The sequence below is a fragment of the Ziziphus jujuba genome, chromosome 9 (genome assembly GCF_031755915.1).
Source record: "Ziziphus jujuba cultivar Dongzao chromosome 9, ASM3175591v1".
NCBI lineage: Eukaryota > Viridiplantae > Streptophyta > Magnoliopsida > Rosales > Rhamnaceae > Ziziphus > Ziziphus jujuba.
Window position 1 is genome coordinate 11,401,171 of NC_083387.1, and position 12,853 is coordinate 11,414,023.

At 33.5% G+C, this 12,853-nt stretch overlaps 1 protein-coding gene and 1 long non-coding RNA gene across 3 annotated transcripts; both read left to right on the forward strand.

The window, feature by feature from the left end:
• Positions 1-2,213: 2,213 nt before the first annotated feature.
• On the forward strand, positions 2,214-3,350 carry LOC107411228 (probable carboxylesterase 12). The gene has a single exon (XM_016018774.4). It carries the CDS (start codon positions 2,372-2,374, stop codon positions 3,293-3,295), a length of 924 nt encoding a protein of 307 aa, XP_015874260.3. The 5' UTR covers positions 2,214-2,371; the 3' UTR covers positions 3,296-3,350.
• A 1,941-nt stretch (positions 3,351-5,291) lies between these two features.
• LOC125424359 (uncharacterized) lies at positions 5,292-9,204 on the forward strand. Of its 2 annotated transcripts, XR_007243212.2 has the most exons (4): positions 5,292-5,812; positions 5,943-6,048; positions 6,234-6,324; positions 8,876-9,204. It is a non-coding gene; the product is annotated as an uncharacterized LOC125424359 (long non-coding RNA). The 2 variants fall into 2 exon arrangements; XR_007243211.2 differs by having other exon boundaries at positions 5,341-6,048.
• The last annotated feature ends 3,649 nt before the right edge of the window (positions 9,205-12,853 follow it).

The following is a 12,853-nucleotide window of genomic DNA, read 5'->3' on the forward strand; positions in this document are numbered from 1 at the left end:
ATAGATCTTGCATTATTGGTTGATTATGTGCATAACTGTTACTCTCTAATGGTTGAGTTTGAGATGATACCCATAAGTTGCTACTTGATGACATTCCATACATATCTATTGAATAAGGATTATAAAAATGACTTCCAACTCTCATAGATTCAAAATTCGTAGAAATTGAATATTTTTTGTTGTTATGACATCTCCATTATAGATTTTTCTTTATGTATATAGTTTTTTCCAACAACACCGAATCCTTGACCTACATCTCTATTCCCATGATCTTTATCTTGTGTTGCATGTATGTAACATTGTTCACCAGTAAATGGGCTTAATTTAACTTCTTGACTTTGTGATTTCCTTTGGCCACTACCTCTTATAACTTCTAATTCCGATAATTATTAAAGTTATCTTCATCACCACTGGAGTTAGAGTGACTATTAAGAGTCTTAAATTGTGAATATGTACCACCTGATGGAGCTAAAGCACTAGTAGTTCTAGTTGGCTCTCTCATAAGCCTTTGAAATGAATCACAACCACTAGAATTTACTTATTCAGTAATCACTTTTTGAATATTTATTCCATCTTTTTCAGCTTATTGAGTAATCTTTGGATCACCTTCATGATCATCTAAATAAACAATCTAATCCATTGGTATATTTGATTGCCCTCTTCATCATCATCTTCCATTATAATTTCAAATATTAAGATTTTCAAGGTTCAAAAATATAATCCACAATCTTTGTATTTTTGCTTTATTGATATTCAATAAATAAGTAGAACTTATTAATGTTATTCAATTCAATTCATTCTATTTTGCTTATATCATTAAATGTCTAAAAAGCAATTAAAAGGTAAAAAAATGATCAATGAATTTAATTTGATAAAAAAATTTACTAAATATCAATAATATTTATGAATTTTTTTAAAAAAATTAAAAAAATATTGGATATTTTTGAAATTTCAGTGGAAATTTCATAAATTTACATGGAAATTATAGATTTTTTAACCAAATCGTTAAGGATTTGATGTACATATTTTATGAAAATTTCTATGGAAATTTTACCTAAATTTCAGAAATTTCAATGGATATTATGGAAATTCTATCAATTTCCATATCGAACTTAAATTTTATTTCGACCTTTTTAAAAAATAGAAATATCGAAAAAATATCAGATATTTTAAATCTTGATTATGGGATTTTTCCATTGTGTTTCTCAAGGGAGCCAATCATTGTTCAATTCCATTTGATTCATCGGTTATTGATTTGCATTTACGTAACATTATTATCCTTCCATTTAACATGAAGTTCCATCATTTAGTTTCAACTGTTGATTATGGAGTTTGATAGTGAGGTTCTTCCATTGTGCTCCATGAGGGAGTTCATCACCAATTGATTCCATTCAATTCATCAATCATGGGCCTCCGTCCGTCTAGCATTGCCCCACCATCTTATCACGTAGTTCTATCATCTAGAGTCAAGGTGAAGAATTGGTTTTTATCTTCTATGATTATGAGACACTAATAATTTATATTAATTAATAAATGGTTATACCAGAAGCTAAGTCATTTGGTTTAGAATTTTGGTGAAGCTTTTATCTTTGTAGCATTACTATTTCAGTTATAGATAATTTTACACTCACTAAATTTTTAAGGCAAAATTTTGATCACTAATAAATTGATGTTTTTTGATTGGTTTTTATTTTTAATGATAATAAAATATTATTAATTTATATTTAATAATAAATGATCATATCAGATGTGATATCATTTATTTTAAAATTTTGATAAAAAATTTTATCCCTATAATATTATAACATTATTGTTAAATTATATGTATATGTCAATTTTTTTTTTTTTTGAACAGATGTATATGTCAATTAATAAAATTATAAAATGCATTGTTTGATAAATATTTGAATACTTTTAATATTACATATGTTTTTTCAATGTTTAAAATATACCGTAATTGTTTTATAGTTTGGACACATAAAATCGTGAATGACAATATAATTTTTTTGATATTTAATAAATTCAAGTGAATTTTTATTTATATGATCAAGAATACACTCGTAGACTTTGGATTCAAAGTATATCCATCCAAAAATAAATAAATAAATAAAAATAATAAAAATAATAATAATAAAACATGTATGTAAAAAAAGAAAAAAAGAGTATTGAGATTAACTAATAAAATTCAAGAAAGTTACTATATATAAATATGCTGAAAAATATACAATTTATTTTTTTGTTTTTTCCAACTTTCCTTGAAACAATTATGTTACAGTACTTCCCCACCGCTCCATAAAATGAAGCAACTTAAGCAATCTTTTCACTCTTCCTTTCAACAAAAAGCATCAAAAGTTTAATCCAAAACCTCGAAATGGCGTCCCAAACCGACGACGACGACATAACCTGCCGATTCCGCTTCTTCCAAGTCCACAAAGACGGCCGAGTAGAATTATTCTACCATTTCTATCCCCATTCCGATCCCAACATCCCACCGTCCGACGACCCTTCCACAGGAGTCCGATCAAAAGACGTCACAATCTCATCCCACTCACCGGTCTCGGCCCGAATCTACCTTCCCAAATCGGCCAAACCCGACCGGAAACTCCCCCTCCTGTACATCCACGGCGGCGGTTTCTGCATGGAGTCCGCGTTCTCTTCCACCTACCACGGCTTCGTCAGCAACCTCGTCGCCGAAGCCAGCGTCATGGCCGTTTCGGTCGAGTACGGCCTCTTTCCAGAACGGCCAATCCCGGCTTGCTACGACGAGTCGTTTATAGTCCTCCAGTGGATCGCTTCCCATTCCGATGGAAACGGACCCGACGCTTGGCTAAACGACCACGCGGATCTCAAGCGGGTTTTCATAGGCGGAGATAGTGCTGGAGCGAATATTACGCATACGGTAGCTTCTCGGATCGGGTCGAACGGGTTGGGGGATGTGAAAGTGGTCGGGTTGATCATGGTCCACCCGTTTTTCGGAGGAATGGAAGATGATGACATGTGGATGTATATGTTTCCCGGGAATACAGGGTTGCAGGATCCGAGATTGAAACCGGCCACAGAGGATCTAGCAGGGCTTGCTTGTGAGAGGGTTTTGGTGTTTTTGGCGGAGAAAGACCATTTGTTGGCTGTTGGGAAGAGTTATGTTGAGGAGTTGAAGAAAAGTGGATGGAATGGTAGTCTTGAGGTTTTTGAGTCTTTGGGAGTCGAACATTGCTTCCATCTGTTTCAACCCAATTCAGAAAATGCTTTGGATTTGGTTAGTAAGTTTGCTTCTTTTCTTAATAAAGTTGTCTAAATGGATTTTGGTCTATTTTAAATGGCAGTGGAAGGTAATAAAACTGTATTTTGCATGACCCCTTTTTTTTTTTTTTTGGGGGGGGTTAGCCTAAATAAGTTATGTTGGTTAATTCGAGCAAATGAATTAGAATAATTTTATTTTGTCAGTTTAACCCAAAAAAATTGTGAATAATCCTTTTTTTTTTCTTTTTTTCTTATTTTTAATATGATTCGAACTCGAAACTAGTAGTGCTGCCGGTAAATTTTGTATGATTGAAAACCATGGTATGGAAAGCTAATACCAAAAGTCATTTTAATATGAAGAATTTAGTTCATGTTTTTTCAGGAAGGGGAAAGTTAAGGCATTATCCTTCTTGAGAAAATGTGAAAGAGGAGAAATTACTATCTGAAAAAATAATTTCAGTCGGAGGATTAGGGGCGTGCTTGTTTGTCGGTTTAGATCATTAAATCAGTCTGTAAATGGCTTTATTGCTTGTCGTTTGTGTAAATTTTTTGGGGATTAATTGGATAATTTAATCTCATTAACTGTACAGTACAATCCCTTAAATGAATACGATGGAATCATGTCCGGTATTAACCCACTTGTGACCAAAATGTGTGTGGGACGTGGGAGAGTACTACGTTTGTTAATCAAATTTACAAAAATGAATCTTTTTGGTCAGCACTGCAGACATACTGTTTAGTCCAGATGGGCAAATGCCAAAACAAAGAATAAAATTCTGCATGAGGAGAAAAAAAAGCAGATAAAAGCATCTCTGTCACCTAACCATCCATAATTTTGCAAGCACACCCTGCAATCTTCCACTCCACCACCTCATTAGTTACATAAATCAAAGTTTTTTCTGCCATTTGTAACTGGGGCATGAAAATAATAACCTCACCATAAAATTTATTTGTATTCTATTAAGAAACTTCCAAGATCGAATATGCTCTTTTAGAAAACCAACAAAAATAAAAACTAAAAACAAACAAACCAACCTACGTGTGCTAATATTCTGTTTATTTATTCATTTTTTACTGAATAATTTAACATCTCAACCAGCAGTTAATCAACAACAAAACAATAATACTAAATATCACAGGAATTAAAAAAAAAAAAAAACAAAAAGTGTGGAAATATAAGGTGTTCCCACACGTCCATACCTTATAATTAGCCTATGAGATGAATTTGCCATATGCTTTACAGAGTTGTTTTTTTTTTAAATTTTTTTTTATAAATAAAAAAGAACATTTTGGTGAGTATTATCGGTCCAGATTTTAAGAATCGATAAATTATTAGCAGCATGCATCTTGCTATTTCTATTGGAGTCTGCATACTGTCCAATTCACATACTGTCCAATTCACGGTCCTTATCGTTTTCTCCAATAGTGATATGTATATATGAGATCCACATTAAGGCTCAAATGGAGCTTGTCAAAAATAGAATCTACGACTCCTGCAAGCAGGTATGATGGGTCGGCGGTTTCCTTCCATTTGATCCGTTCCCTTGGATGTTATGCTTTACAGAGTTGCATCTTCTGAAACCTGAAAGAAATTTGTATTTTTTTTTTCATTTTTTTTTCTCCTTTCCTACAGTACTGAAAAGAAAATGAAAAACAGATACGCCTAGCATCGATAAAATCCTCTTATAAAACCATCACTCCGAAGGAGGAAGAATCCATGAAGTGAAAAAAGGCTACTTTTAAGCTTCTGGACCAAAGATATTGAGAAAGCAAGATATTAAACGGAGAAACTGGTTGAAGCTTGCATGCTCCACATGATTGTAGGTTCATGGCACCCAAGTGAAAGAGCAAAAAACTAGAAACCAAGACCAAGACATGATTCATAATCAGAGAGCTTTACCAAAAAAATTAGGATAGTCCTCATTACAACCGTTAGTAACAACTAAATCATCTTCCTCATAAATAATGAGTCCATACCCTTCTTGTTGGGGCATTTGGCCCTTTACCCTTATTTTAAACACCTTAATATAAAATACCCCTGCCCTTTAAAACTTTTTTCATCTACCCATATTTTTTTCATTATTCCAACTTTATCCTTACTTTGTAAACCACGTGCAATTTCTTTCTCTCACTGATCAATATCTCACCCACTACATTCCACATCCAGACAGAGCTTTTACAGCTTTAGCAGCTCACCTCTTCTTCTCTACTGCTTGTCTTCTGCTGATGTTCTTCCCCAACGTCCGTCTACAACACCATCGCTTCAAATCAGCTCCCTCTGGCTATAATCAGCGATATTTACCTTCTAGACTTCGTGGATCCGTCTGGGTTTCTTCAGGAAATCTCTTCCAAGGTCAGCAGAGTGGTGGTTTCGGATCACTACAAGACCGCAGTAGATTGCAGTGAGAGTTCTTGTTCAGCTGGTGAGAATGTGGAGAGGGTTATTGACATCTAGAGGAGCGGAGCTACTGTTGTTTTTGATTATTTCAAGGAAAGAGCTGGTAGTGGTCTAAAAGATTTGAATTTTGTTTCGATGAGGGTTTGATCTTTGAATCCATCTTCGTTCAGGCGGGTAATTTGTTTTTATCGGTTTATTGAATTTTTATTTTATTTTATTTTATTTTTTAAAGCTGTAAAGCTATAAAATTCTCTCTTTATTTGGGTGTATAAGGCTTTTGCATTTGCTTTTTTTGAATTTGGAGGATCTAATCAGTCAGGGATTAACCAGCTTATCCTAGAAGCAGGAATGATTCTCTCGACCAATCATATGAGATTACTCTTGTGGCTGGAGCATTTGGAGATTGCCTGGTATAGTCAATATATCCTTCTCTCTCTCCAAACGTGGGTCATTTTTATATATGTTCTTATACTTATTTGCTCCAGCGTATAGAGGTATTCTATTAGGTAGAAGTGAATTGATGACTGAATTCTTAGTGTACAGTCATGTCAAGTTTATACATTTGTTTATGTTAGATTTATCCTTCTATACGTAGGCTATGAAAGCTGATTCTGTATTGGAGTTGAGGAGTGAACTTGGACATAAATTAGCCAACAAAAGCTGTAATCTAAAGTTGAGGTGTTGAGGTATGTAGCTATATACCTACAAATATGATTGTCAATGTATTTGTAGCATATTTTTCTTTTTCTTTTTTAACATTCATTGATTAGACATTTTTCTTTTTATGTTATTAGTTGACTTCAATTTATCCATAGAAAATAAGTAGGCTTGGAGTGTACGTTAGTTTCAATCTAGTCTAAAGTTGTTATTTTGCTAACTGCACTAATAGTTGTTGACATGTTGTGGGCCTGAGGCAACTTAAGGACTTAAATGACATAGATGATTACAATAGCTTCACATTTCATTGGAGAGATTTCTTTTCTTGAAGAATTTCTGTTCTTTTCTCCTTTGAATGCATTGATTATTGGCTTGCCACATTTAAGCATTTACATGCCAGTTTTCTCGTAATTATAATTCCTATGGAAAAGCAATGTTGAGGACCAAAACTGGTAAGTATGGCGTTAATTGCTTAGGATATTCTTTCTAGAGTTATAATGTGGTAGATTGTTCTTTTCTCCAGTAATATATATTCATGCAACAGAGAAATCATACCTTAGTTCTATCTGATAAATTCGATAAGCCCCTTTGTCAGAGTAAATAACAGTCAGTCACTGGGCATTGGAAATCACTTCAACTCTATGATGATGTGGTTCAGATAATACACCTAATCTTTTCCTTGGTTAAGGATTGAATGCCAATACTTCTGTAGATTTGTGTTCCTACTTTCTTTTGATTATCTTTGAAGTGTCACAACTAAAAATGCCTCTAGTAACTAAAAATGCCTCTAGTGTCACAACTAAAGGACTATAGGGGGTTGCAGAATAATATAAGAATAGCTGCCAACCAAAGAAGTCTTTATGAACAAGCCACTAAAGAAGTGAATTTAATAGCTCCTATGAAAGCTCCAATTTTTAAGTATTACATTATCAGAACGTCCCATGTAGAAGAATTCAAGCATATTCTCACCGTTAAAGGGTATAGAAGAATTCTAGCATAGTCTCACCATTAAAGGATACAGAACACGCTTCCATCTTACAATACAGAGTTTAAAAGAACAGTGGCTGACCTGGTGAAGACACAGATGGTGATCATTGAGGATTTATTCATGGGTCAACCGTGAGGCCGTTGACCACTTTTGCTTGTTGATGGCTAATGCCACTTGTTTGGTATTGAATTGTAGTTAATTGACTAGAACAAATTGCTGGAGAAGCCTTGCAGTTTGTCTTAGTCATTTCCTGTTCTAAGTGTCTTTTTTTTTTTTTTTGGTTGATACTTAAGTGTCCTGTTTTGTATCTATTTAATTGGCTTCATATGCAGAGTTAGGTCCACTCTCTAATACCTTTAAAGTTTGTCAAATTAATGGCAAGGCTACCTTAGCCTAAAACCAGAATGGCCACTAACAACAATGTTAGACCAGAGAGTTGATAGAGAGGGGGATGAAAAAAAGATAATGCAAAGGCTAATTAATTATGGGATGGCTATGCTTTAATACCAATGATGATGAGTTTTAAATAATATGTGTGAAAATTTAATGGAAATTTGGCAGAGGAGCACTATGATATGTAATTTCCTTTGTTAATTTATTTCTCTTTATATGGTTTTGAGAATCAACCAACCAAAAAGTTGGCGGCCCAGGTGACTCATAGCTCCCCTCTTGCCGATACCAATACTCTTCAAATTCGATATCCTTTTGTAGTGACCCTTTGATAGGGTCTTTATAAGCCTTTGTTGACCACCCTTATCGCAATGACTGGAGTATATTTAATATAGACTTTTGAATATTTTTATGAACCTTTTTTTAAGTGATTACTTTTGCGAACTTCATGAAATTCTATTTGGAAAAAGTACTCTTTTATTATAAATTTTTATGTTATTGCATAATTTTGATTTTAGCAATATATTTTGTTTAAATGTAATGACCTTGATTTATTTATTACTTATGGTTCTTAGGCTTTTATGAAGTTTTCTTGTGAAGTTCTTATGCCACAGTTTGATTTTTGCTACTGGAGCTACAGCTAGGTGGGTGTGTGTGTGTGTGTGTTTTTTTTTTTTTTTCCTTTGAAAGAAAAATGTAGAAACAGGTGTGTAAAATGTTTGAGGTCTAGGCCTTTTTATCCAAGCTTGAGATATCCTTTGATTTACTGGGTTTATGAATGGGAAAGTTTTGTTGTTTAGTCTATTGGTGTGGTCCCTCTCCTTCCCTGCTCTATTATTATTATTATTTCTATAGGCTTATTAATTTCATACAAAAAAAAAAAAAAAACATATTTAGGGTAGGTTTGACATGGACTGATTATCTCCTCTAGAGTTGAAGGTGATGGTATGTGATATAAAAACCACATGAAAAAAATTACCGTTGTAGAGGTCGGAAGCCAAGTTGCTTTCATGAGTTGAGTTAATTAAACTTGTCAGCGCCTTGCTGTAGAAGTTGTTGCAAATATATGACAGGCTTGCTGCCTTGTTAATGATTTTCAAGTTGATATTTCTATAACTATATCAAAATGGTTTGTATAAGTCCTTATATTATTATTGGTTTTCGGGGATCATTTATGTTTTTACATAGAAATCTTTTTCTAGGCTCAGCAGACAGAACTGTGAAATTCTGGGATTTGGAAACCTTCGAACTGATTGGATATACAAGCCTCGGAGTCACCGCATTTGACGTCTACTTGGTGAGTGAGCAGGTCTGCAGCCGAAGAGAGCTTGGAGAGAGAGAAGAGAGAGAGAGAGAGCAGGTCTGCAGCTGGTGTTCTTTCTTATATTTTTTATCATTAAAGAATGTTGCACTCAACATGTTCTATGGTGCAATACATTGTTAAAAAATAATTGTAAATTTGGATGATTTGTGAAAGAAAAATTTAAATGCAATTTTGATGATAATTAAAAATATCCTCACCTTAAAAGCATATATGGTCTGGTATTCCCTTGTTCCCTATATTGTTTATGTTCTTTATCTCTCATCTAGTGGAAACTAGTTGCTCCATTTGATCTCCCAGAAGCGGAATCTGAATCAGTTGTAGGCTATAATGTGAATGCAATTTTTTCTAAGTCCTTCTTATGCTTACAAGAGGAGAGGTGAGAGATGCTTTTTCATAGAGGAAAGGAAAACAGAGGTGGTATTACTTTGGTAAAATAGTATTGTGTTTTAAGTATTTTGTATGTTATTTACCGTTATAAAGATGGCATTATCATGATAATACGATATTAATGTGTGTATGGAATTATGGTGGGAATAATCATTTATTCTTCGCACAAATACACATTATAAAAGTAGGTATATTGAATTGTAATGATTCGAAATGAAAAATAAAAGAATTGGCAACAACATGGTTATCACATTTTACCAATTTTTTGGCCCCTACAAGTCCCCTAATGTGTGTTAAATGCAACAACATGCAAAATATACATTTTTCAATGATCCTAAGGAGAAAAAACCCCAAAAGTTTTGAAAAAGTTTTCAAATTGGAACAAAAATTTGATTAGCATAGGATCTTCGGTAATTACTGATGAAACCTACGGTAATCAGTTTGTTCTTGTTTGAAACATTACCTTAGATTTCATCGGTAATTACCGAAACCGCTATGGTAATCATATTTTACCAAATTTTTGGCCCCCAAAAATACCCTAATGTGTATTAAATGCAAGAACATGCAAAATATACATTCTTCAATGATCCTAAAGGGAAAAAAATCCCAAAAGTTCTGAAAAAGTTCTCAAATTGGCACAAAAATTTGATTACTGTAGAGCTTTCGGTAATTACAGATGAAACCTACGGTAATCAATTTGTAGTTGCTGAAAAATTACTATATGTTTAATCGGTAATTACCAAAACCCCTATGGTAATCACATTTTACCAATATTTTGGCCCCCACAAGTCCCCTAATGTGTGTTAAATGCAACAACATGCAAAATATACATTTTTCAATGATTTTAAGGAGAAAAAACCCCAAAAGTTCTAAAAAAGTTTTCAATTTGGCACAAAAATTTGATTACCGTAGAGCCTTCGGTAATTACCAATGAAACCTACTGTAATCAATCGGTAATTGACATTTGTCCACCGTCGTAAGAGAATCACCACAATTCCATCCGACAACTTCAATCGTGTGTGTTTCCACCAAGAACATGCTAAATCTAGCTTTATTGATGATAAATGTTGACAAAGTAAGAGAAAAAACGACATTAATAAGTGAAAACATTCAATTTGTAATTGCTTGAAATATTACCGTAGATTTCATCGGTAATTACCGAAACTCTTATGGTAATCACATTTTATCAAATTTTTGGCCCCCATAAGTCCCTTAATGTGTGTTAAATGCAACAACATGCAAAATATACATTCTTCAATGATCCTAAGGAGAAAAAACCCCCAAAGTTAGGAAAAATTTCTCAAATTGGCCAAAAAAACTTGATTACCGTAGGACCTTCGGTAATTACCGATGAAACCTACTGTAACCAGTTTAAACTTGCTGGAACATTTACCGAATCTTTCATCGGTAATTACCGAATGCCTTACAATAATCACATTTGACAACCTTTTTGGCCCCTATGAGTCCCCTAATGTGTGTTAAATGTAAAAACATGCAAAATATACTTTCTTCAATGATCCTAAGGAGAAAAAATCCCAAAAATTCTGAAAAAGTTCCCAAATTGGCAAAAAAACTTGATTACCGTAGGCCTTCGATAATTACCGATGAAACCTATAGTAATCAGTTTAAACTTGCTGGAAAAATTACCGAAGGTTGCATCAGTAATTACTGAAGGCCCTACAGTAATCACATTTGACAACTTTTAGTAATTACCGAAGGCCCTACAGTAATTACCAAAACCTATGGTAATCAGTTTAAACCTATGAATGTGCCCTAACTTTAAATATATCGGCATTCTGAAAGATCTTTTCCTTTGGAGCGTCGTTGGCCTGCAAAATGAATTACATAAATGGAACAAAAGTCAACCATTTAATCATACCCTATTTTTCCACCCTACCTTGATAATAATAAATTTCAATCAAATGTTAAGACATATGGGTTCCCATTTTTGCACTAGTGGTAATTATCGATGAAACCATCGGTAATCAACTTACAATGAATTAAAAAAAATCCCAATGGCCTATCGGCAATTACCAATGGCCATCGGGTGAAGTTTTTCTCAAGTATTCACATTCATGAATAAATACCGACAGATGTATTATCACTTACCGCACCAAACTACATAAATGAATATAAAACTTACCATCTCAGATGGGGAAGAGGAGAGTGGAACATGCCCTGGAAGTTTGGTGGTTTCTTTCTTAGCTTTGGATTGCTGCCTAGTAGTTCGTCGACGCTTAGAGTTGGGTGCTGATATGCTGCCATCGCGCCTCTTAGTTTGCATATTCTTAACTCCCTTCTTCGATTGAGATCGCAAATTCCTTTTTGGTGCCATTATAAAATATAACATATGAATGTAACTTGACAACATTAATAACTTTTTAACTACCATTAGCCACATAGTCAACTATGTATGCATATATAAATAACCATAACCCTAAATTACGAATACATAATTTATATAATTCTAAACGATACAAAATAACCATTTCAATTTAAATTGCCAATGCTGCTCATTTTCATCTACATTTAAAGTGTATATATATGTATATATACATATATATATATATATATATATATATATATATATATATAAAACTACGTATAAACAACTTAAAATAACATAAAATTTGATCAAACACATTTATTTATCCAATCAATTCCACATTTGTTATCACTTCCAAAATTAATTTATATCAGTTTTAATTTTTAAGCTTGTGCCAAACTATAAACCTTAATTAACTCCATATTTTTTTTCTCCTTTTGAACCCCAAAACTCTTTTTATAATAAAAAAAAAAAGGCTGTCATCAATTACGTCAGCAAAACGGCAAGTGGTCCGTTACACACGCACAAAAATGACACATCGTTTATAATTAACAACATGTCGTCTTAATAGGACGACGTGTCGTATGGGCTGGCCGACCGAATGACATGTCGTTAGTAACAGATGACACGTCGTTCGATTCTCCTTCAACCTCCAGCCGGTCGACCCGAACCAGCCCGAACCGGGTCTCGTACCCGAATTCCGACCCGGAATTTTCTCCCACCTCTAGCCACCATTTCAGGCCAAACCGGTCTCATTTTTTTCCTCTCTTCATTTCCTACTGATATCCAGTGTCAATCTATCCTAAAACTTAGATTTTAATAACTTCCATATAAAAACCTTAATCTAACATAAATTTTAAATTTTTAACCGGTTTTAAACATCAATAAAGCGATTCACATTCCTAAACATATCACATTGTACTCAAAAAATGTTATATATTCTTAAAATTCCAAGTATTTGATGTAAATATGAAATCCACAATATATATACATCACACACGGCAATAAACAAAAAAAAAAAAAAAAAAACCTGATGATACTTATAAGTGGATTAAAAAATAGAAAAAAAGTAGATTTTTGTTTTTTAGTTGAAAAATTAAAAATGTTTTTTGTGGTGTGGGATATGATGTGGGATAGGGTGAA